The sequence below is a fragment of the Equus caballus genome, chromosome 7 (assembly GCF_041296265.1).
Source record: "Equus caballus isolate H_3958 breed thoroughbred chromosome 7, TB-T2T, whole genome shotgun sequence".
In the NCBI taxonomy this organism is placed as follows: Eukaryota; Metazoa; Chordata; class Mammalia; order Perissodactyla; family Equidae; genus Equus; species Equus caballus.
This window is the reverse complement of record NC_091690.1, coordinates 34,573,188-34,598,804: the sequence shown is the minus strand read 5'-3', so window position 1 is coordinate 34,598,804 and position 25,617 is coordinate 34,573,188. Positions and strand designations below refer to the sequence as shown.

The window sequence follows — 25,617 nt, the reverse complement described above, 5'->3', positions numbered from 1 at the left end:
GAGCTAAATCTTCAATTTCCACATCAGAAAGTCAACTGATGATACCTAAATTGAAAACCAACACATAGCAAAATTAAGCAAATTATTTAATGATATGGAGGTAAGTAATGTGAGAATCAGCTGAGTTGCAAGTGGTTACCTCTAGGGGGTGGAAAACAGTGTTGGTGCTTTTTTAGAATCATTCCATTTTTTTACACTAAATGCCCTATAACAATGAAAAAGAAAGGTAAATTTTTTAAAAAGATAGCTTCATGTAGCCTAGAAACTAACAAAATTAAAATCATAAGAGCAAAAACAACTATAGTGATGAATTAAAGAGTTATCCCGTATATACTATAGAGGAAGATCACTAATCATCTCTGATATTATTCATATAGGTTAAAAAAAACAAAAACCAAAAAAACTCAGAATAACTTCTTCCACTAGGAAGGAATTCTGTATATAAATCAAATAATGTATTTACATACAGTAAATCAAATCTTACATCAAATCTAAATCTCACCCACAGTTGAAGCACTTAATTTGGTTTGGAAGGCTAAATTTCCTGGGTACACAAGTTTTCCTGAGCATACCCTTTAGGAGCACCATTTTGACTTATCTAAAAGCCACGTAATTGCTCCTGTTTCTTAAAGAGAGGTAACACTAAACAGTTACCCTGTATAGTTTTTAATGAACTTAGGTTTACATATATATATATACACACACACACACACCCCCCCCACCTCACTGGTATCTGTTTTATGTTGTAAAATACATACAATGTCCTACTGTACTGAACATAAAGCTGTCTGTCTTGACATTAAATATCGATGGGACTACAGTGTTTTGAGTTAAAATTTTTTTAAAGTTTCTCTTCCCCTGCAGTTAGGCTAGCACTGCTCTCTAGGTACCTGCTAATAGCAATTCATCCCTCTTCTAATTTGTAGCTTGTCTGGCAAGGGCTTCAAAACCAGATCATCAAACTTGTTAGTGGTGTTTAATAACAACACATAGGCTAAGACTAAAGGAGAAAGAAGCTCACTTTAAATAACCGCAAGAGTTTTAGTGCATAAGCTAAAGGAAATGAGCAAAGAGACATTTACTGTATCATGGATAAGTGAGAGTACTGAAAAGCTGGATTTCAAATAGACATGTAGGATTATATTTCAGCTGATTCAAAAACACCTACTGACCATCAAGTTCTATACATAATGTTGAAGGAGTTTCTCCCTCTCCATTGATAACAATACTTCCACTGTTTGCCCTGAGTCTTCAAAACTGCTTATTTTGGTTTTACTTGATTTATTCCTGCTTCAAAGAGGAAAAAAAATAAAACCTAGCTAGTCCCAAAGAACTGCTGAGATCAGGTCTGGCTAGCAATCTTCTGTCCCTCATAAAGTCAAAGAGCCCCTAAGGACAAGAGATGTTGAGAACAGAGACACAATGTCAACAAAGCTGCCTTTCCTGCCCAGAAATCCATTCCTCTGGTCCCACAAACATTTATTCATTCAAAAAGAGTTTATAGAGCACCCACTATGTGCAAGGCATTGTGTTAGGTGCTGCAATTTTTGAAATGACAAAATTATTTGTATATGTAAGATCTGAGCTAGTCCTTGATAGTTTCCCTGATTTGAGAAAGACAGAATGCCGCTACATGGCTCATTTAGGGAGCTAAGAACATGATGAGGTCTGCTTTCTGTCCTCCTATCAGCCCAGCATAAACTTTTGCCTTCCTCAAATCAGTCATAGGTCAAAACAAATAAGGCACATTTTTAAAAAAATTCCCCCCTTTAATTGACCAAAGTAAAGCCATGACATTTGATTTGGTAACCTGCTCAGAATTATAAAAATCATTGCATTTGGCCCAGCCCATACTGCCCAGGGCAAAACTTTCAGACAATTCTAATCCCATCGTGCTCTTTTCTTATAAACTGCATATTTAAAAAACGTCTTCCATATCCTAAATGTGACGTATTCAGTGCGAAGCATATCAGAGCTGGATGTAACATTTATGTCCTTGACAAGCCTCGATTATCCAGGTCCTTTACCTGCAATATAAAGATGCCAGTTTAGTATTTACAATCAGGTCAATTTAGGAGAGCTTTTCTACTGAATTGGGTTCACCCAGACAGGAAGGGAGTACGTTGGATTCTGCTCCCTGGTTTGGCTCTGTGACTAAACGAGCACAGGTCTGAGACTAGCTACTCTCTGCTTAGCCCTTTGGAGTACCTCTGTTAGGAGTAGTATAAATGACCTACTCTCCAAATATATCAAGAGTTCTCAATCTTTTCTTACGTAAGAGATAAGACACATTTCTATGTGACTTTCTATACCATAAATTCTTCAGTGGGAAAGAAGAAAATGTAGTTCAAAAACACAAACATACACACTTTTTCTTTTTTACCCCCTCCAAGCCTGATAATCACTAAAACAGATCAAGTCCAGCCCCAACTGGAAAAATATCACTGCAACCACTGCCAAAAAGACAGCAGACTGAGGTGTCTACTCTCTAAAAACAATCTAAAATAAAAATAGTAAACTTCTGAGTGAGTTGCAAGCTACTTTTCAGACATTAGAAGTGTTCCTATTTTAGAAATATGTGGCCCATTTTTAAGCACTAGACCCAATCTGCAAACGTGAGAGCTGCTTTCTAGTGTAACATCTGCTCACCTTGTATATCCTGACTAGCCAATGTTCTGTGGTATATGCTTCCTCCAGGACATCAAGCTCAAAGTCTTTATTTCCAATCTCTGCATTCCGGACACGGTCAAAGCCTGGTGGACGCTCTAGAAAGGGATGAAAAAGGTGACACATTTCTTACTACAGTATTGATTTCCTGAAGAAACAGTAAATCAATTTGTTAAATCATCTACTAATTTGAACATTACTCCTCAGCCTGTAGTTGTTTAGAGAGTAGGACCTGCAGAAAAGGAGGCCAAGTAGTGGGGGCAAATCAAGTGTTACCCTAAGTGAAGTCCTCTCCAAGACGATGCTTGGCAGAGTCCATGGAGGTTATCTCTCTTAAGAGATAGGGGGCTGACTTCCAAGACCCTCTATTCCTGAGGACTGCCACCCAGAGGCCTCTGTGATACACTAGTAACCCTTCCATGGATCAGAGAAGAACCTAGCAGAAGTCAAAGGCCTGCATCCACTTCAGAAATTGTCCCTAGTGCCAAACCAAGAAATTGAAGTCAGAAGGAAAGCCCTAACCTAATCAAACTACTATCAATGTATTTACCTGAAGAAATGGGAAGACCTTTATCTCACTCTATCCCCCTTCATTCCTTTTTTCATTGCAATACCTTTTATTAAGAGGCAATAAAAAGTAAGGGGTAAAAGCACAGAATCTAGAGCCAGACTGCCTAAGTTTAAACCGACTCTGCCACTAGTAATGTGACTTTGGGCAGTTAAGTAATCTATTTATACCTCAATTTCCTTATATAAAATGGATACAACATTAGTATCTACCTTTTGGATTGTTGTGAGGATGAAATAACTTAACAGATGTAAAGCACTTAGAGCAGTGCCTGGCATATGAAAAACACTGTATGTGTTAGCTATCGCTGTTCTTATTATTGTCACTAGTGTTCGTATGCATCACTCACTGGCTTCTGTGTAGACCTGTCCAAAACGGTAGTAACACATCTTGTACATAAGGCAGTTGAGCAGCACTGGAGACCCCTCACGATCCACACGGAATTCCCCAGTTGGAGTATAATAATCGTGCTCTTTGATATGTTTGCCTGTGTCTGTGCTCCCTCCAATCCGGACCATCCACAGAAACTTGTTGATGTCTAGAAAAAAGAGAACTGCTGCATCACAAAGGTTGCTAGAGCTAAAACACCTAATGAAAGGCCACTATTTCTAAGGAAACTCTCCAAAATAGTTTTATAATGGGAAATAAACCATTTAACTCTAATTCATAAAAATAGGTAAGACAATGTGTGAGCAAAACTTTTTTCCTCAAAATATACACCTTTTTCTATAGATTATTAGACTCCTCAAGTCCTATGATATTGGTCCAGACTTAAGTCACAATTGAAATTAGTCCCAAGTATTAGCTATGGTTAACTGTCCAATATAGTAGCTACTAGCAACATGTAGCTGTTAACACTTGAAATATGGCTAGGCCAAATTAAGATGTGCTGTAAGCATAAAATACACACTGGATTTCTAAGACTTAATCCAAAAACAAAACAAAAGTGGGCAAATATCTTGATTACATGTTAACAATGTTTTGGATATATTCAGTTAAATAAAATTATTAAAATTTACTTCCTCTGTTTCTTTTTACTGTGGCTAAGAGAACATTTAAAATGACATATGTAACTCCCATTATATTTCTATTGGACAGCAGTGACCTAGGATGTAAGGAGCTTTATCAGAAAGGTAGAAAAGACACGAACATGCTTGAGAAGTCAACATTTCTATGTCAAACACATTACGAGGCTCTATAAATCATGATACCACCATCACTCAGGTTACCTTTCTTAAAATATGTCACTCTCTGTATCTCCTCCACAGGCTTTAGGGAAATAGATGGTTAGTATAAAAAGTATTATTGATGCATAAGAAAAAAAGATTTCTATTGCACTGCTGCAAAGAGGTCCAGGGGCTATCACAGTGGTTAAGAACACAGACTCTGGATCTAAATTGCCTAGATTTGAACTCCAGTACTGCCAATTCCAAGCAGGTGACCTTAAGTAAGTTACTTAACCTTTCTGTTCTTCAGTCTCCTCATCTGTCAAATCAGAAAAATCACAGTATCTATAACAATAAGAATGCCATAATATTATGAGTAAGAGCATATAAAGCATTTAATACATCACTTGTCACATAGTAAGCATTCAATAAAAAATAATACTATCTCAAGTAGTGTCTGCATTCTTACCTCTATCATACAAATGGAAAAACTGAGGTACAAAGACTTGCCTAGATCACAGGGCCACAAACATAACCAAAAACAAAACCCCAGGGCATCACCTCAACAATTGTAGAGGACTGATATCATAGTTTCCTAGCAGGTATGTCTGAAGCAAAAACCTGACAAGCTTTAAGAAGGGAAGTGTGCACAGCAAAACAATCAATCAACAAAATGAAAAGGCAACCTACAGAATGGGGGAAAATATTTGCAAACCACCTATCAGATAAGAGGTTAATATCCAAAATATATTAAAAAACTCATACAACTCAACAGCAAAAAACAAATAATCCAATTAAAAAGTGGGCAGGGGCCGGCCCCATGGCCAAGGGGTTAAGTTTGCGCACTCCGCTGCAGGCGGCCCAGTGTTTCGTCAGTTCAAATCCTGGGTGCAACATGGTACCGCTCATCAAGCCATGCTGAGGCAACATCCCACATGCCACAACTAGAAGGACCCACAACTAAGAATATACAACTATGTACCAGGGGGCTTTGGGGAGAAAAAGGAAAAAAAATAAAATCTTAAAAAAAATAAAAAAAATTTTAAAAAGTGGGCAAAGGACCTGAATAGACATTTTTTCCAAAGAAGATATTGAAATGGCCAGCAGGTACATGAAAAGGTGTTCAACATCAATAATCAGTAGGGAAATGCAAATCAAAACCACAATGAGATATCACTTCACACCTATTAGAATGGCTATTATCAAAAGAACAAGAAATAACAAGTGCTGGTGAGGATGTGGAGAAAAGGGAAACTTTGTGCACTGTTGGAAACAATGTAAACTGGTGTAGCCACTATGGAAAACAGTAGGGAGGTTCCTCAAAAAATTAAAAATAGAACTACCATATGATCCAGCAATTCCTCTTCTGGATATATATCTAAAGGAAATGAAATCACTATCCCGAAGAGATATCTGCACCCCCATGTTCACTGCATTATTTATAAGAGCCAAGATATTTAAACAACCTAAATGTCCATCAACAGATAAATGGATAAAGAAAATGTGACACACACATATACATATATATGAACACTATTCAGCCATAAAGAAGGAAATTCTGCCATTGTGACATGTATCTATATACTTGTGCAATGGCATACTACTAAGCCATAAGAAAGATTGAAATCTCACCATTTCCAACAACATGGATGGACCTTGAGGGCATTATGCTAAGTTAAGTAAGTCAGAGAAAAGATGAATACTGTATGATCTTCTATGTGGAGTCTAAAAAAAGCAAACTCATAGAAATAGAGATCAGATTTGCAGCTGCCAGAGGCTGGGGGAATTGAGTGAAGGTGGTCAAAAGTTATAAGATAAATAAGTTCAGGGGATCTAATGTACAACATGGTGACTAGAGTTAACAATACTGTAATGTATATGTGAAAGTTGCTGAGAGATCTTAAACGTTCTCATCACAATAAAAAATAATTTGTAACTATGTGAGGTGATAGATGTTAACATGATAATCATTTCGCATTATATACATATATTAAATCATTATGTTGTACACTTTAAATTTATACAATGTTATATATCAATTATATCTCAATAAAACTGGGAGAAAAAAGATAATACACAAATGAATGGGCATGGCTGTCATCTAATAAACAGACCCCTGGCCTACTGGATCAGCAGTCAATGATACGCACCTTATCTTAAAATTTCCATATAATGTAATATCTGAGAAAACATTTTAAATCTCTCGTTTGTTTTCTATTAAAAATTTCAAAAAGAAAAAAGAATGGAAGAGTGAAAAGTAACAGGAATTGCATGAAGGGCAGCCCATTGCTGAACAATACTGTTGTCTACAAAAAAAGGTAAATTTAAGGAAGGGAAGTATTGTATCAAGCTCTGACATAAGAGAATCTAGACTACAATCAGATCTAAATATTTTATTTTAGATCTGTGTAAGCATTTAATAGAAAATGAGTAACATGTAATAAACATAACTTGCAAAAGGGCAAAATCTTATTCATGACACTAATAGCCCAAGTTTAAATTAAGAACATTTAAGAAACATGAGATGTGACCATGAAGTAATGAAACTTTTTAAAAACACCATAGACTTTTTATACCCTAACGCCTGTTAATCCCTTTAGAAAGTGTTATTTTGGGAATCTGTACCACTTAGCATAAAAATGCTCAAAATATTTTGGAATTTCTCATTTGGAATTGTCTTCAGAGCCCAAGTCATGAGGATGTTTTTTAAAAACCCACTGTATTGAAATATAATCAACATACAAAAAGCTGTACATATTTAACATATGCAACTCGGTAAGATGCGGTATTTTTCTTAATAGATCCAGTAAAAACAAGAATGATGACTGAAGATGAGTTGGGGTAGGGGGAGTTGAGATCAGCAATTGAGGCAATACCAATGACTGGTTTTTGGCACATATTTGTGTATGTGTCTGTGTGTATTTTTGAAAGAGAGAGAGAGAAGCTATTTTAAAATGTTAAAAAGCATTGACAGAAGGCATCAGCTGGAAAGTTACCATGATTAAATAACAATAATAATAATAATCTCTAGGCTTCGGGTTCACTCCTTTTCATTGTACAATACCTTTCATATTTTTCAGAATTCTAATAAAGCCTAACTAATAATTTGAGCTTGAGAAATAAATTCAACATGAGAAAATAAATCGTATATACTGTCTTCTTTCATGATTTTCACATGCATGCTTTCATGAATTTAGATAAGTGTTTCAACTGTTTTTTAATAGCAATCTTATCTTTTTTTAAAAAAAAGTCTAGGGGCTAGCCCAGTGGTGCAGCAGTTAAGTGCACACGTTCCGCTTCAGTGGCCTGGGGTTCACTGGTTCGGATCCCAGATGCGGACATGGCACCACATGACAAGCCATGCTGTGGTAGGCGTTCCATATATAAAGTAGACGAAGATGGGCACAGATGTTAGCTCAGGGCCAGTCTTCCTCAGCAAAAAGAGGAGGATTGGCAGCAATTAGCTCAGAGCTAATCTTCCTCAAAAAAATAAATTAAATTAAAAAATAAAAAAGTCTAGCTTCCACACATAGATCAGAGTAACTGTCAAATCATCCTTCTTTCAACAATTCATAGCATAATGTCCAAAGAAAGCTTTTCTCTGTTAAGGCTTTCTTTCCGAATGAGTCTTTCTTTATGTAAACTTATGTTATTTCTTTATGTAAACTTATGTCTGTCTGTATGTAAACCTTATGTAAATCAAAACTATTATTCTCACAAATTAAGCATCCATTTGACGTAACTAAAATCACTGATTTTCACATTTTTATAGTCCTACATGACCAATTTATTATGAAGGAGCAGCTTCTCTGTCTTCATTAAAACGTCTGTATTACCACTATATACATGCACAAATGAAAAAGATTTGTAATATCAAGCATAAGCAAGGATGTAAAGCCACTGAGAATTTCAGACACTGCTGGTAGGAACGTAAATTGGTACCACCTCTTTGGGAATCTCTTTGCCAGTACCTATTAAAGCTGAACAACATGCATCCCCTCTAAACTAGCATTTCCACTCTTGGGTATATATGTTCGCCAGAAAACATGCACAAGAATGTTCATAACAGCGTTATTCATGATAGCCCCAAAGCAAACACAGCACAAATATCCATCAACATTAAAATGCACACATTGTGCTATATTCACACAACGGAATACTATACAAGAACAAGAATTAAGAAATTATAACCACTTGCAACATGAATAAACCTTGCAAACGTAATACTGATCAAAAGAGCCAGAAACAGAGTACATACTGTACTACTCCATTTATAAAGTTCAAAAGTATACAAAACCTCCCAGGTATGTGTATATATATATGTCAAAACTCATCAAATTACAGATTTTAAATATGTGCATTATACAGTATGTCAATTATGCTTCAATAAATCTATTTAAAAAACAAAGAAATGGCATTGGAATCTAAGATACAGGTCACCCTTGAGAGATGTGGGTAGATACTTAAGAGATATGAGGAGGAATTCTAGGACACCAGTAACATTGTTTCTTGATCTGGGTGCTGGTTACACAGATATGTTCCCTTTGTGAAAATTCACCAAACTATACACTTACAATATCTGCATTTTTTAAAAATGTTAAACTTTAGCAGAACGTTAACTTTAAAAATCTCTATAGTCTAGGCTTCCTGACCTTAGCACTATTTCTCCCACGCTAAGTTCTTTGTCAAGTGTTCCACATGCTAATTTCCTTAACTTCACAAAAAAATTATATGTTACAAATAATGACATTCATTTTTATGCCAGCATTAAACATATACTTCCATGGGGCCAGCCCCGTGGCTGAGTGGTTGAGTTCGCATGCTCTGCTTCAGCGGCCCAGGGTTTCGCCAGTTTGAATCCTGGGTGTGGACATGGCACTGCTCATCAGGCCATGCTGAGGCGGCATCCCACATGCCACAACTAGAAGAACACCCAACTGAAAAAAATACACAACTATGTACCAGACGGCTTCGGGAGAAAAAGGAAAAATGAAATCTTTAAAAAAAAAAAAAAATATATATATATATACTTCTATTTACCTTAGCAGGCAATACAAGGTTGAAAGTAGTAACTTAACAGTGGTTAGTGCTAACATTCCAGCGAACTATCCTTTTCCAGCAAATATATGTGTGCATTCATATATATGAAAACATATATAGAGCAAACATACATACATACACAAATACTTTCCTGTAGAATCTAGATATATTATTATTATTAGAAAGAGAAAACCTATAAACAATTACACACAACCAAATAGTGCTGGTGCAATTGTTTGTGAAAGTTCAAGTCTGCGGACACATCCTTGCTATCATTATTCTTCCTCTGCTTGTACAAGACACACATGGAAAACAGTCTTAATACGTTATACTTATACTTTATATGTGCTATCCAGGTGGATATGTTAAGTCTGTCTGTATCAGAAGCCAGAGATAATTTGAAAGTTGAACATCTTTAAGAAGCAGCCATACGTTCAAAGAAAATTAAGATAGAAATATGAGGCAATTATTAACTACAGGAAAACAAAAGTTATTCTAGATAAGAATGTAACCATGGTGCACAGGTTGACTCAGCAGTGAATATTTACATAGTCGTGATTCTGAAAACACTTTATCTGGATTTAACCAAAATTTAAAATTTAAAAATTAACTCTACTGAGAAGATGCAAGAGGAAAGGGGGGAGGCAGTGATACAAAGAACTAAATGCCTTATCTATTATAAGGAGTTGATACAGTGTATCTAAAATGATAATCAACGAATAGCAGAATATACATATTATTTAGAAATACAAACATAAGTACTAGAAGAAACAATTGAAGGAATGATTGCCTCTGGGAACTCATGTTATAAGGGGATTTAGCTTTAGGTGCAGAGGACTACTAATTTTTATTATAAACCTTCAGACGTGTTTAACACTTTAAAGTATAAACAGGTATTACTTTCATTTTTTAAAAGTTTTTTTAAGGCAGAGAACTGTACTTGGATTATTTTTCTAAAAATATGGTTTTACTAATAATGGGAACATGGCAATCTATACCATATATATAACATATATATAAAACATTTTAAGCTGAGAGATGATTCTAGGGCTTAAACCCACTAAGAAATGCTAATCTTAAGTTCATTTTCAGAAGCCTTATGTTCTTCGTTTATTTACTGGTTGTGGAACTACTCCTAGGTCTTTAGACAATTACAGCATGCCATACCTACATGAGAATTATTTACATTTACTTCCAGCTTGTTGCCACAGACACACAAAACAGTCAAAATAACCAAACCTCAAGTTGCAAATACTTGGGAACTTCCCCCCACCTAAGAAAATATTCCCTGTAGCTAGAAACAGAATCAAGTACATTACCATCAGAGGAATACCCAGTAAGGCCTCCAAAAATGACCAGCACATAGCTAACATCAAGCTCCCTCATGATCTCATAGGCTTTTTCTTCTGTGGATGCCATTGCCTAGAAAAATACATGCACATTTTCTCAGAGCAAAGTTTCAGGTCATACGATCCCTCATGGAGAAATACTTCCAACTACACTCTGTGTGCCAAATGCTAAAATGATCCTGTCACCTTACCTGCCCTACTCGAGAAATATGGGTATTATTCCAAGTGTTGTTATCCACTAAAATCGTCCGATTCGCCATAGCTGTAATCTGGTAGCCATAATCCCACCACGACATGACCTTCGCATCCTGAAAGAACAGAAAATGGAAATAACAAGCTTCTCACTGCCTCCAAAAATCAAATGCAAGAGAAGGAGTAGGAAGGCATCTGGTAGAAGTGAGTGTAGATAATTACTAGTAAAGGTGTCTATAGAAGAAATCCTACATTGAACAAAGGTTGACCTTTAAGGCTCATTTAACACAGAGTTCTACAGTTCCAACTTCTCCAAGCCTTCCACCCATCTAAAAGCTACATGATTCACTATAACATCAAATGTCTCCCTCACCCCCCTACCCCACAACCCCACTTCTCCCAAATCTTCACCTCTGGCGTATTGTGACGAAGCCAATAGTATGCTTCTCGAAAGTCATCAAAAATGATCCTACTGCCATCCCCACCACGGGCAGACAGCACAATGGAGGGAGAAGAGTAGGCCTCACTGGTCACCCAGGTTGAATGAAAGGTATAGGTGATGAGAAAGAAAGCCATGACCAATATCATCCCACTTGCCACCTAAACAAGGAAGAAGAATTATGTTGTAAACCAAATTAGAATTACACAACACAGAACAGTTTCTTATACACAGTTAACAATATAGATGAGATGAATCAAAATAAGTCAGGGGCTACATTAAGTTAATTCTGACCACTTAGGACAGCGCTCTACTTTACTCTCTCTCTCAAAAACAATATATACATATATGCACACACACACACTTACACATAGTTTCCCAAGCCTGTTCCTAGTGTTACTTAATTCTCACCTCATTCTTAATAGGGTAGGTAGAATCCTGCTGCTTCTTGCTCTTCTTGTCTGGACGACTGATGTCCAGATTCTTCATGTAAGTGGACAGCACCTGGGAAACTCCAATGCCAGAAAGAATGCACATAACAGGTGCCAACACTAGCATTAAACGCACCTAGAAGAGACAGGTAGCAAGATCATAGTCAAATCAGTGTTCTGCAAATTACAGATTTCAACCTATTAGCAGATCACATCAACTTAGGGGTTTTCAACAAACATGACTTTTCAATAAAACACAAGAAAAAAGCAGAGAAAACACTTGATATGTCTGTAGCAGTAAAAACACATATTCTCGGGGCCAGCCCCATGGACAAGCAGTTAAGTTCATGTGCTCCACTGCGGTGGCCCATTGTTTCGCCGGTTTGGATCCTGGGCGTGGACATGGCACCGCTTGTCAGGCCACGTTGAGGTGGCGTCCCAAGTGCCACAACTAGAAGGACCTGCAACTAAAATATATACAACTACGTACCAGGGGGCTTTGGGGAGAAAAAGCAAAAACAAAATCTTTAAAAAAAAAAAAATACATATTCTTAAACTTTGTTTTTAAGTTATATACATATATGTATATATGTGAGTCCTGAGTAATAATATGATATAAAATGTATTTCTTTTTTTTTTGCAGGGAAGATTCACCGTGAGCCAACATCTCTTGCCAATCTTCCTCTTTTTTTCCCTCCACAAAGCCCCAGTGCATGGTTGTATATCCCAGTTGTAAGTCCTTCTAGTTCTTCTATGTGAGCCGCTACTACAGCATGTCAACTGACAGACAGGTGGTGTGGTTCCATGACTTGGAAGTGAATCTGAGCCACCGAAGTGGAGACAGCACCGAACTTGAACTACCAGGCCATCAGGGCTGGCTCTAAAATGTATTTCTTAACTGTGGTTTGGGGTGAAAAAAGGATGAGAAACACTGTCTTACTAAAATGCATAAAACCTCTCCTTCCTTTTCACAACCTAGTACTCAGCAATCCTCCCAGGCCTTTAAGAAAAAAATATCATCTCCCTTTTAAAGACACCCAGAAATAGAGTGGAAGGAACCTGCCCAGAGTCACTTTCTCTAACAAGTGTACAAGTGCCTCTCCCTAACACAAGGTTATGAACTGGAGAAAGTTGGCCCCACAATCAGAATATATGAGTGCCTCATACATTCCTGGGAAAGAGCAACAATAGTAAGCAGCTTTACAACTCAAGCCACTCAAATGCTCAGAGGGAAGCATCTGTACAATCATCAGTACTTTCTGAATCCAGCCATACAGGGGGAAAAAAGCACGTCAGAGTTAGGAATGAAAAGGTTTGCTAGGACTGAGGACATTCCTCACCATTACAGCTGAAAAGTACATGCTGGTCACACCATACATGATGATGAAAATCCGGGCATCAGACAGGTTGCTAAAGCAGTAATAGAGACCAACTACAAAAGTAAAAGTAAAAAGCAGCAGCTGAAAAAACAATCATAGATATGTGCAAAGATGTTTACTACAGCACTCTTTAAAATAGCAAAACATCAGAAACCACTTAAATGTCCAACATTAAAGAGGGAGTTAATTATAGTATATTTATAAAATAGTCTATAATACATCAATGAAAATATTGCTGCAGGAGATCATGGACCATTGCCTTCTTTATACATCTCCGTACTTTAAAAAACTAATAGACACATCTTAAATATTATTTCTCTAAAATAAAACTAAATAGAAATTTTCACGATTCTTTATGAAACGAAAAAAATCAGGGGGAAAAAACCATATCATCTCATTTTTATTCAATAAATAATGGGATGAATATAGATCAAAATGTTAACAACAGCAACAGATGTGTGGTGAGAACTCTTGAAATTTTTACCTTTTTTTTCTTGTCTATATTTTTTACAATAGACAACTTACTTTCATACTAAGGAAAAAATGTAAAAGTTATCTTATTAAAAAAAAAAGAAAACCTCCCACCACTGGTAAATTCCAAAACATATGTGGATCCGCCAGAAGGATAAGTTAGATGAAGAGACTTTACAATCAACCATGCCTATTCTCAAACTTCAAAAACTGCCAAGAAGATAAATGGGGAGGAGGCAGGGATCAGGGATCTTGGGGAGAAGTACACTAAATACTTCAAAAAAAATTTTTTTTTAATCCTGAATACAAATTAGGGTTGAATTTTAACTTATAATATAAATTAACAGAAAACTGTGAGGCTCTGAATTTGACAGTTATCTACAACTGTTCACCTTCTGACTTCTACTCTACTTCAAATATTAGAAAAATGTGCTAGCCATCCTCTGTACTGCAGAGACTAAACAGGCAAAAAACAAAAACACAAAGATGAGAGTAGTTTACTTATTCTGAATCAAATGGTGATTCTTACAGAGAAGGATACTTAAGAACACAAGGCAGACAGACCTGGAAACATGAAGACGAGAAGCTGCAGGTCAAAATAGTATGAGGACCAGGTCGTAGGTTGATGCTCAGACACAGAAGCAATGATGGGGATGTTGTTCTTAGCATAAGAAGGATCCAGCAGTGAGTAGAAACGCCCCGTCCAGGGAGATATTTTTCCTGGCAGCAAAGAGGCAACAAATATTTCACAATCACTCCTGAAACAAAATAACACCTGATTCTAACTAATCACTTCTCATTTTAATAAGATTACCTGAGACAGAGGACTAGGTTTTTGTTTAAAGGACACCAATACTTTGAGAATTTCACCCCTTCCTTTCTTTCGGACTTGAGAGTACTTTTGTCAGCACAGCCAGCAGAATAAAGTCAGCCTGTACATGAACTCAGAGCGAAGGGAGGCAACAATGCTCCCGGGAAGGTTTTAGGCCAAATCTGACTAAACCAAGGACAATTCTATAAACTAAGTCAACTATGTCTTCCAGTGCTGCTCTGAATTAGACAACACACAGAGCCTTGGGCAAAATCAAATCAGCCTCTGAGAAGCGGAAATGAGGAAAATGAAGGAGGAGGAAGAGGCCAGCCCAATGGCGCAGCGGTTAACTTCGCACGTTCCACTTTGGCGGCCCAGGGTTCGCCAGTTGGGATTCCAGGGGTGGACACGGCACCACCTGGCAAGCCATGCTGTGGCAGGCGTCCCACATATAAAGTAGAGGAAGATGGGCACAGATGTTAGCTCAGGGCCAGTATTCCTCAGCAAAAAGAGGAGGAGTGGCAGCAGATGTTAGCTCAGGGCTAATCTGCCTCAAAAAAAAAAAATGAAGGAGGAGGAAAATGTGGCATGCCAATCAAACAAAACAGCAATGGTTTAGTGCATGTGGTATTAGATGAGGCCATGTTGCAGGGTACAACATGCAATGTTAGAATTTCTCCCACCCTACCAATAGTAAAGAAAAGAAAAAAAACAGAGGAGAAACATTATCAAGGTAAGATACAGTCCTTTCACCAAGTGTGATTCTTCTGAGATTAAGAGCTGCTCTAACGAGATATTCTTTGCTATGCTAAATTCAAACACTGGGCTGACAAGTGGACTGAATGTGAAGAAGTAGGAGTTTACATGCTTGGAATGAAAAAAAGAAACAGGAAGAAAAAAATAAATCTGTGGACAGGAAATAATCTGCATTTTTGGAGTTTATCCTATGTCCATACTCATTTACATTTAATACTAAAAGCTGTGAGCCTTTCTTACCTGTCAGCATGAGGAGAGCTCCCACGGTGAGAAGGACAAAGCCTACCAGGGAGATGACACTTCGGAAAAGAACTTCAAATTGCTGTGGATTCAACTTGCTGCGCAGATAATCCACAAAGGCATGGATCTGGCAGAGACCAAAGACCCCAAAGGCTGCCATGTGCTCTGATGAAAGGACAGGCTGTAGGTGAAAGCATATGTAGAAGAATCACGTTAGGAACAGAATGGGTCCAGCCTAGATCTGAATGAGTTCTGAGGCCACCAAGGAATTAGGGACAATCTAGGAGGGGTCTAATTCACCTGCCATATTTTCCAAAAAGTATTTGGAGTCTCCCAAAGAATACCATACTCTATCGTTATCACATCTCTGGCCTTGGCTCAGGATATTTCTTTAGCCTGAATTTTATATTTTCTCATTTTCCCAAAATTCATTGAATTCAGTGAGCTTTTCAAAATTCATTTTCATCATTCACTGAAATTCTCATCATTCAAGGCCCAATGCAAATACCACTTCCTCCTAATCCACCAAATTGAAATCCATCGTTCCATTCCGCGTTCCATACACCTTATATCTCTTCCAGTACTTAAAAATTCTTTGCTTAGTGCCGGCCGGGTGGCATAATGGTTAAGTTCACATGCCCCGCTTCAGCAGCCCAGGGTTCGCACGTTCAGATCCCAGGCACAAACCAACACACTGCTCACAAGCCATGCTGTGGCAGTGTCTCATGTACCAAAAATAGAGGAAGATTGGCACACGTGTTAGCTCAGAGACAATCTTCCTGAAACAAAAAGAGAAAGACTGGCAAGAGATGTTAGCTCAGGGCCAAACTTCCTCACCAAAATAAATAAATAAATTCTTTGCTTAGATCAGTGGTTCTCAAACTCTAGAGGGCATCATAATCATGGTCGGGGTAGAACAGGGAGTGTTAAGACACAGATTGCTGAGACCCATCCCCAGAGCTTCTGATTCGGTAGATCTATGGTGGGCCCCAGAATTTGCATTTCTCACAAGTTCCCAGATGCTGCTGATACTGCTGGTCCAGGAACTACATTTCCAGAACCACTATACCAGAGACCACAGACATGTAGTATAGCATACACCTCTTTCCCCCTAGCAAGACTGTAACTTCCTCAAGAACCAGGACCAGATTTTTACTTTTTACACTTCCCATAGATTAGTGAATTGCACACAGTAGGTGATCAGTAAAGAAGTACTTGTTGACCTCAAGGGTTCCACTTTCCTAAGAATTTTACATGTGAAGTCAAACACGCTACATTACTCTCTGATTTAATAGTTGTCTTTTAACACTATGGGGTAATGTGATTAAAAAATTTGTGCTTCGCTTCCTAAAAGACTTTCACTTAGGCCCCTTAAGTTCAGGAGTCATTACTATTAAATGGGGTCATTAGCATTAAAGAGGGCTGGATAACTTTGATCACTCACATCGACCCCGCTCAACCAAAATATCCCTCTTCCTCCCACAAACCTAAGGCAAATTAAGAGTCATTAAATTCAAACTTCATAGGGGCAAATATTAACACTCCTGGAAGCAGACTTTAACGACCAACAATTCTGTTACTTCAGTTAACACAAGCAGTCCAAGGTTAGACCTGTGAATAAGTCTCACTCTCCTCATCAGAATTCAAGATAAATCAATCTAGTTGGAGCTGCTTAGAAAAAAGTGGAAGAAGCTAAAAACTCCAGCCAGTCTAGCGCTCACCTGGAAACCCACAAAGGAGATCTGCATGGAAAGAATGGTGCCCAGGCAGTAAACAGTACAGTAGGCCACATAGATGCGGTGAGAGAAACGTCCTGTGAGCATCAGCACTAGAACATGGAGAGGGATCAAGTTGATCAAGAACACGTAACCTCCCCATGAAGAGACCTGTGCCGGGATAAAAAAGAACAGTTCTTTTGAGCACTCCTCCTCAGACCACCACAGTTACACCTTAGGATATCACCTGCAACCTTTTTAAAGAACATCTCTTTACAGTAACTATCAACTTTATTTATGCCAAGTAGCTTAGAGAGTTTAAATAACTGATTTCTCTAAATAGGAAAATCAAATTTACACCTATTACTGTAACAATCCCCTGTCCCCAACGGCTTCTGCCATCACAATCACAAAACCAGAGGGACCCAACCCTCAGGGTAATCCAGATGCAATCTATTGTAAGGTCAGATGGAGGATTTAGGGATACATGGGAAACGTGAGGAAGAAAATTAAGTTAAGGGGAGACATCTAAGTGTATACATGAGATCAACCAGAAAATAATATATTAGAAAAGGAAAAATTTTAAGAGAATGTATCAGAAAAGAGAGCTGGCCAACCAATATGTACCCATAGGAAATAGAGTATCTGGAAAACTTTCAAAATTAAAAACATTATCTCTATCTTGCTATTATACAATGGATATCCAGGCCTGCCTTGGTTTGGGCTTTGTATGGATACAAGAGACAAACAAGACTTCTAGCCTCCAGTACATGATCTCAAACCCCAAGAGGTACTTCCAACTTGTATCAGTTGATCCCAAGGGGTATTTAGACACAGAGTGACTCGTGGAAGAAAGGAATAAATAGTTACCATATAGAAATAAGCAAGGGCACACTTGGCTGCCCAATAGATGGAACCAGTCTTTACTGCTTTGATCCACATGTAGTAGGTGAGTAGCATGCAAAAGATGGCAATCCCTACAGAAAGAACACAACAAAAATTCAATGAAAGGCCGCGCTGGCATAATACTTAAGAAAACAGTTCTGAAACAGACTTCCTAGATTCATATCTCAGATCTACTACTCATTAATAGTGTAATTATTTTACCTCTCTTTGTCTCAGTTTTCTGTAAAAAGGAGTCCGTAGAGTATCTACTTCATAAAAGTGTTGTGAAGACAAATTTAATTATTGCATGTAAAGCACTCAGAACAGTAGCTAGCACACAGCAAGCGCACAGTAAGTGTTGGCCACTATTATTACTATTCTTTCCAGGCAGTAAATTCCCTGCCAGTGTGGTCCTAAAGATATCCTGTACTATCCTGCACCTTCTTGTCTCTACATCTTACCACAAGCTGATCCTCATGCCCTGACTGCCCCTCTCCCTTAATATTCACCTAACAAAGTCTCAACGTCAGGGCCCAGTACAACTTCCAAAAAGCCTGCCCTGATCCCCAAATCTGAATTAATCTCTCCTTTCACTACATTCCCAAAGTACTCTGTTCACATTTCTCTCATGGCATATAATACTATCTGTCTTTATTAGTTATTTTTATAGGTCCGTATTTATCTTAATAGATTATGGGCCAAAATAATTTTATTCATTATCTATCTCTGTAATTCTAATTCTGAGCCAAAATAATCTTATTATCTATCTTTATAGTATCTACCACTGTGTTTTCCCAATAACATTCAATAAATATAGACTGAACAGAGAATAAGTCAATAAAAATTACTATAATTTTAAGAACATCTATTCTTCTTATCTAGGAAAATAAAGCAAATAATTACAATGTTAAAACAACAGCACCGGGGCCAGCCCCGTGGCCGAGTGGTTAAATTCACCCACTCAGCTTCGGCAGCCAAGGGTTTCGCTGGTTTGGATCCTGGGTGTGGACATGGCACCACTCGACAGGCCACGCTGAGGTGGCGTCCCACATGCCACAACTAGAAGGACCCACAACCAAAATATACAAGTATGTACTAAGGGAACTGGGGAGAAAAAGCAGGGAAAAAAAAAAAAACCAGCACCATTCAACACTAAAAACTAACTCTACTTTTACGAATCCAGCAATGAGTCAAAGGCCTTACATAAGGAAAATTACCAGCTACCTCTCTAGGGGGGATGACAGAGAGAATATTAACTCATCTGAGGTCCCTTCTTGTCCATTTCTAACCTTCTCACTCAGACACCATTTTTGCTATTGCTAAACAAAAGATTTGAACCCAGATTCTACAGCACTTCTTGAAGTTCTACTGGATAATGAGGTGAACAGATCCTCTTCAGCATTTTATGTCTTACCTTCATTATCATAGGAGCCAGCCACAGATCGGGAGATATACCCAGGAACAACAGCAATCATGGCAGCAGCAAGAAGTCCAGCCCCTGCATCCTGTAAGAAAAGAAGAGTAGGAAGTTAACACCAATACATCTGTGAGAGAGAAGATCCAGTAGTCCATGCTGTTTATAATGGAGCCAGAGAACAGTCCAACATTTTTCAAGACAGATGCAGTGCTAGACATGTTCACAGCACAAGAAAGCTAAAAACTTCACAACCAATTCCCCATGATGGTACCAAATCTGAAACTGAGTACACATATGCTAAAGACAGACAAATCAGGTAAGCTGTTAGACATCAGACACTGCTCCAGAATAGGCGATCTGGCTGGAGTATGCCTAGGCTTATGAGTCCCTATCTCTAATAATGTCTGCACACCGCGGAAACACCTCTAAAAGCTATGTAAGGACAACCAAAGGAAGATAATTATTATTTGAGCTAAAAAGCCAACAAAGATAGGTGATAATCTATTCTGCACTAAAGATGCCAGGAGCTTAGATAATAAAGTTGCAACATCACCAGGCAATCTGTGAGCTCTGCAAAGAGGAACAACAAAATATAACCCACACTCCAAAACAGTATAAGGACTTGTCTGTTGATAAAAGTCAAATTTGGATCAAAGGCAGCAAAGAGAAGGATGAAAAAGATTCCAAACTAAACTCAAGTTTCCCAAGCCCTCCTACTAGTTTATCACTTCTCAGGTATCTCCCTGACACCAAAGCCACAGACTAACAACAGCATCCAAGAAGCCAGGGCAGGCAAAGCAGAAACCTAGAAAAAGAGACTCAGTATTATAGAGTCTACTACAAAAGCCAAGTGGTTTAAGAATTTTTAAATAAATGTTCAAAAAAATTAACCGATAATTGCTGAGTGTCCATCTCCAGAAGGAAGAACCACTTTGGAACACTTACTGTATTTTTCCTCTCCCTTAGTGTAAGGACTTCAAAATCTAAACCTTACATTTTGCATTTTAAATGTCTGCCCTTACATAGCAATTTACATTTGACCTTCCAATGTTCTCTTATAAGGATGAACAGTTGCTAATGGTAAGAAACCACATATTCTAGGGAGGGGCAGGAGTGAACTCAATGATTCAACCCAGCAAAAGCTGTCTTTAGCCTCTGGCTTCCTGCCCTTCTAAGGCTCTCAGTCCCCCACCCTTTAGCATCTACTAGAGAGGTTCAACAATATTCATTCCCAAGACTCTTGTCACCCCAAATCCTTCACCTTGAGCTCTTTGGTAAGGTGGTACGTGACGATGGTGGTGAAGGAAGAGAAGAGAGGGGCCAGGAACACACAGACATTCCGAATGTCGATGGTAATGTGGAAAAAATGGAGTACATGGTAGATTGCAGCAGAGGTAATCATTAAGCCTGTAACAGGAAGAAGAAACTTTATTAGGTTATTCTAGTAATACAAAGAACTTAAGGGAAAGAGAAGGAAATTCAAGTATCAATGAAGTGACAACAGAAGCCTCGACAAACCACCAGAAATACTAACACATCAACTCCAGTAGGCCTATAAATTTCTCTCCTAAGGATTCAATCAAAAGTCCAGAATTTATAAAAACCACCCATCCCTACTCCCCCATTCGTGTTCTCCTGTCTATAAAAGATCTACTTTTAGGAATCTGTAATTAGATGGAAATCCCAAGTGTCACAAAACGAAGATACTGGAAATAGAAGAAAGTTTTCCATAATATACAAATACTTTATTTCTGTTTTTTAAAAAAGAAAAAGTCCTGTTTGCCACACCTGGGTAAATGGTTCCTCCAATGATTCGCCCCAAAGGGTACCAGGCCCGGTCATCAAACCAGTTATGGAATTTATAAAATCCCTCCTCAGCCAGGAACCGGGTAGTCCGATAATTGAAGTACCTATAGCAAGAAAGAAAGACCTGTGTCTCCTCCTCTTCATACTCAAATAATTGCAAAAATTTGCAGTGAATTTTGCTCCTCAGGTTACACCATTGAGGAACTTATCATTACTCTAATAAGAGTCAGTTTGGTACCAAAAATTATGCAAGCATGAAAATCATTTCACATTATCATAAGTCTCCTCATTTCTAGCTCCACGACTGCCTCAACTAAAGCATTGCTTCTCTGGTAAGGAAATGCAACTGGAGGCTAAAATTACAATAAAGCACTCAAGCAGGGTACTTCACCAGGCTGGCATATAGTAGTCATTAGCACCAGTAAGAGAATTCAAGAAGCCAAAAGACAGAACAGCTGAGATGTGGGCACCAATAAATTTGGCTCTTTTCAAGTGAGAGGAACATATAAAAGAACATATCCATACCACACACAAAAACACATAGATAATTTCAGGGGATGACCATCTCTAAAGATGCTGCTATAACACCATATGCGGAATGAAAAGTTCTTAATCCACTACATAACACAAACTTAATGAGTGTTTAAACTTGTAACAAGGTCTACCCATGTTGTTATTTAAAATAGTTCTGACGTTTACATAGTAGCATAAAAATATAGATTACATTAAAAATATTTGATATGAAATTCTTAAGAGTTACGCATGGAAAGACACAGTTCTTTAGGTCCAAGCTATGTAACTCCTTAAGTTTCTCCTTTAAAAAGAAATTTTAAAAAAGAAGGGCAAAAAATATACATAAACAAACAAAAGGAACTGTTCAATTACTAGAGATAATCATGACTAACAATCTTTTCTGCCCACCCCTCTAACCCTATTTTCTCCTTGGTCAGTCAAATTTTAGCAGCTGAAGTAAGTACAAGTAGCAGATGGCAGAAATCTCTATCCCTGTCCGTTGCTGATGAATGTTATTTTGGTAACTGTCAGAGAAACAAAAGGGACTAGGGTAGCAGTCAGTCAACATGTGCCAGAATTGTGTCCTTTACTTAAGAGTTGGAGAGGCAAAGTTAGATAGAGGAAGTGTAAGTTAGTGGAAATAGGTCTGGCGTGGGGGTAACACCCCGGGCCTCAGTTTCCTGCTCTGCAAAAGTATCAAATCACATGATTTTTACAGTCCCTTCCAACTCTGTGACTACAGAGCAGATACTCTTGCTTTCCCTGACCATCTTACCTCAATGTTTGCCCACCTAGAGGGTCTGAGAAAAAGCCCTAACAGACTGATGATCAAGAAACAAAAGGACATGAGTTTCCTCATTCATGAGAAAAAATATAAATTGATTTGGGAGGCTCCCAAGAAAATATTTGTATGCCTCCAAAGTGCTTTCCAATATCTACACAAAACAAAATGACAAATTTGCAAACACATGCAAGTATTAAACTTTTTAATCAATGCTCTGTAAGCCAAATATGCTACTTTCAACACAGCAATGACACTTCAAGAACTTAGATTCTGGCTCTCAAAATTTTTAATTAAGCCTTAACTTTAGGCAATATAACACAATAACTTCAGTGTCTGGAGACAGACTAACCTAGATTCAAATCTTGGCTCTTGCACTTACTAAATGTGTAACCTTGAATAGCCTCAGTCTCCTCACCTGTAAAAAGGAGATAATAGTACCTCCATCTCATAGGATTGTTGTAAGGATTTACAGATAATCTGTAAAACAGTGCTTGGATCAAAATGAATGCTCAGTAAATGTCTTTCACTTATATCTTTTTTATCTAATAATCAAAACCCCTAATCAAACTCACAGGTTTAAAATTTCCTCAATGCCTTAGGACTTAAATGATAGGCCCAATTTCTACCATATAAATAGTTAATAAAACAAAAAAAAAATGTCACAGATCTCAAGTTCATGGCTTGTGATTTTCTACTGAGCCTCAAACACACCACACCTAGCCAGATCTTAAACGACAGGTAGGCACACCAGCAATACCTCTCATATTTTCTGTGAGTCTGAGACACTCACTTGGTTAATTCCAACAGAAATGTTTCAAAAGGAGACAATTATCTCCTCTGGAAAACTTAAGGGTTTTTTTTTCCTAAACGTATAGAATATATAGCATCTCCATCACTGAGAGCTGATTGGAATTTGAATTTGAAACCCATGAACCTCAATGCTTCCCAAAGGAAATACCAGACCAAGCAAAAGTACTCACGGATCAAACTCATGGATGACACTTTCAAATCTCAAGACAGCAAAGAGACGAGTGGAGAATGCTGCAAATACCAGAGAATTAATATTTTAATGGTGATGTGCCATGAAAAATAGTAGACAGTAGTATTATAGCATTATCCAGCACAGAAGTCACAGGAAATATAAAATGATCCCTGAATAAAGTATTTATCCATCACTCCCATGTAGAAGAAACAAAAGAAGTTCACTTTCCCCTGACAATGACACCTACATTTTCCACTTAGGGAGGACATATTTAACTACTTGTTATCAAGGCCCCTAAGTAGTGCATTCACCTACTAATACTGCACTCAATCTACATGGTCATCTTTTATATATGTTGACCTTCCCTCCCCACAACTAACCTTAACTCTGGAGCAAACTAGGAGGTAAAGCAATCAAAGCTATACTTCTGACTCATGAAGAGCTAGAAAATCTAAAAAGCAGTAAGTTCTGAAGAGATTTTCAGAAATACTAATGTAGGCAACTAAACTGAAGACAATCATCTTTCACAATATTCAGTATCCAAGGGTCCTCAGTAACTCTTTCAGCTCTATGAGAAAACAGAATTAGCAAAGCATGCCTCCCCTTCTTTCCCAGATGATCACTAGCCCTGACTTTTATAATCCGTGTTTCTTTTAATTTGCCTTCATAAACTTATAGTGATGGAGGACAGTAAAAAGAATAAGGCATTTAAAAAAGCCATTCTTGATTTTTCTCAAGATTTTTCTCCTTTCCATCTCCAAAGAGGTCCACAAGCACACTCACATAACACAGCAGCCATTGACAGAATGAGAAGCTTCAGAAGTGTGTCCTGCTTTTCATAGGACAGCCGCAAAAACCCCAGCTTAGTCATCTTGACATCGGTGGGTGGCAACAGATGACACTCGAATAGCTAAAATGGAAAAGTCAAGACTACATGACATCGAACACCTTCCATTTACCTAATTCACTTTCATATTTTACATGGTAGAGAACTATATAAGAGACAGGGGCTAGTGAGCACACTACAGAGGGTCAGGGCTAATACTAATACCCAAGCCTTGCCTGAATTACGATCAGCCGGCAAAGGAGTAGGCACAAGTCAGGTCTATGTGTCAAGACTAACAAGGGGTGATTAGACTCTATCACCAAAATTCTGTTTCTCACTCCCTCACAATTAACAAGTACATAAGCATAACTGCCAATAGTGTAGTACAACAGGAATAAAGAAACACAGGAATAGAAAAAAAGGAGGTTGGAGGAAGAGATGCAAAGAACATAGGAAAGATCAGAAATAGAGAAAAAAATCAATGGAGAAAGAGAGTATTTAAAACAAGGCAGGAATGTACGAAAGAAGGCAGGGGATAAATACTGAGTACACAAGGGAAAACAGAAAGCAGAGAAATAGAAGTCATGACTGAATCAGTACAATTTACAGCCCTAAATTTCAGCTTCAACTGACAGGCTACAAGCTTCTTTTTGTTGCAAATCCCAGTGGGGTTGCAGGGTCAACTAAAGAGCATGACATCACTAATGCAGGTATAGCCATGCGCTCAGAGGCAGAGATATACATACACAGATTACTGCGCTTTCAAGCCCATGGATCACACTGGAACTATGCCTCAGATCTATACCCACTTCCAATCAGCTGTCTCAAGGCATCTCTGTAATTGACACTGCTGTTTTAAGCCACTAATCCCAAAGACAGTTCATGGAACCAGATGACAATCTGGAGGGAAAAGAAAATAAATTCTTTCTACTGAAGCGAGAAAAGCTCAGGGGGGAAAAAAGACTAGATCCAAATAAAATGTTGAGGGAAGTAATTTGTAGACCACTCGGAATGGTGATCACTGGTAAATTAGCACTAATTTACCATAGGAGGTTAGCTTATTTCTGTTTAAGATAGCACTGCCTTCTTAAACCATAAGCTGGTCAAAGGCTTAGTGATAATGAATGTAATAATAAAGGATATGCAACACTGTTTAAGACTGCAGAGGAAAAAAAAGGAA

General features: G+C 38.0%; 1 protein-coding gene across 5 annotated transcripts in view; it reads right to left on the bottom strand.

The window, feature by feature from the left end:
• Positions 1-69: 69 nt before the first annotated feature.
• STT3A (STT3 oligosaccharyltransferase complex catalytic subunit A) overlaps positions 70-25,617 on the bottom strand; it is a 26,927-nt gene continuing 1,379 nt past the window's right edge. Inside the window, exons 2-19 of one of the 5 annotated variants that reach the window (XM_070272927.1) lie at positions 25,184-25,337; positions 24,395-24,521; positions 23,610-23,670; positions 21,315-21,436; positions 20,788-20,933; positions 19,524-19,614; positions 18,095-18,201; positions 17,231-17,395; positions 15,510-15,690; positions 14,267-14,422; positions 13,193-13,284; positions 11,833-11,988; positions 11,394-11,582; positions 10,982-11,098; positions 10,761-10,863; positions 3,585-3,773; positions 2,650-2,765; positions 70-2,027 (exon numbers count right to left, since the gene is read on the bottom strand). In XM_070272927.1, the coding sequence (XP_070129028.1) occupies positions 1,989-2,027; positions 2,650-2,765; positions 3,585-3,773; positions 10,761-10,863; positions 10,982-11,098; positions 11,394-11,582; positions 11,833-11,988; positions 13,193-13,284; positions 14,267-14,422; positions 15,510-15,690; positions 17,231-17,395; positions 18,095-18,201; positions 19,524-19,614; positions 20,788-20,933; positions 21,315-21,436; positions 23,610-23,670; positions 24,395-24,482 (2,118 nt within the window). In that variant the 5' untranslated portion in view covers positions 24,483-24,521; positions 25,184-25,337 and the 3' untranslated portion in view covers positions 70-1,988. The remainder of the gene's footprint in view (positions 2,028-2,649; positions 2,766-3,584; positions 3,774-10,760; positions 10,864-10,981; positions 11,099-11,393; positions 11,583-11,832; positions 11,989-13,192; positions 13,285-14,266; positions 14,423-15,509; positions 15,691-17,230; positions 17,396-18,094; positions 18,202-19,523; positions 19,615-20,787; positions 20,934-21,314; positions 21,437-23,609; positions 23,671-24,394; positions 24,522-25,183; positions 25,338-25,617) is intronic. The other 4 variants (XM_003365282.5, XM_070272929.1, XM_070272928.1 and 1 more) reach the window with 4 other exon arrangements.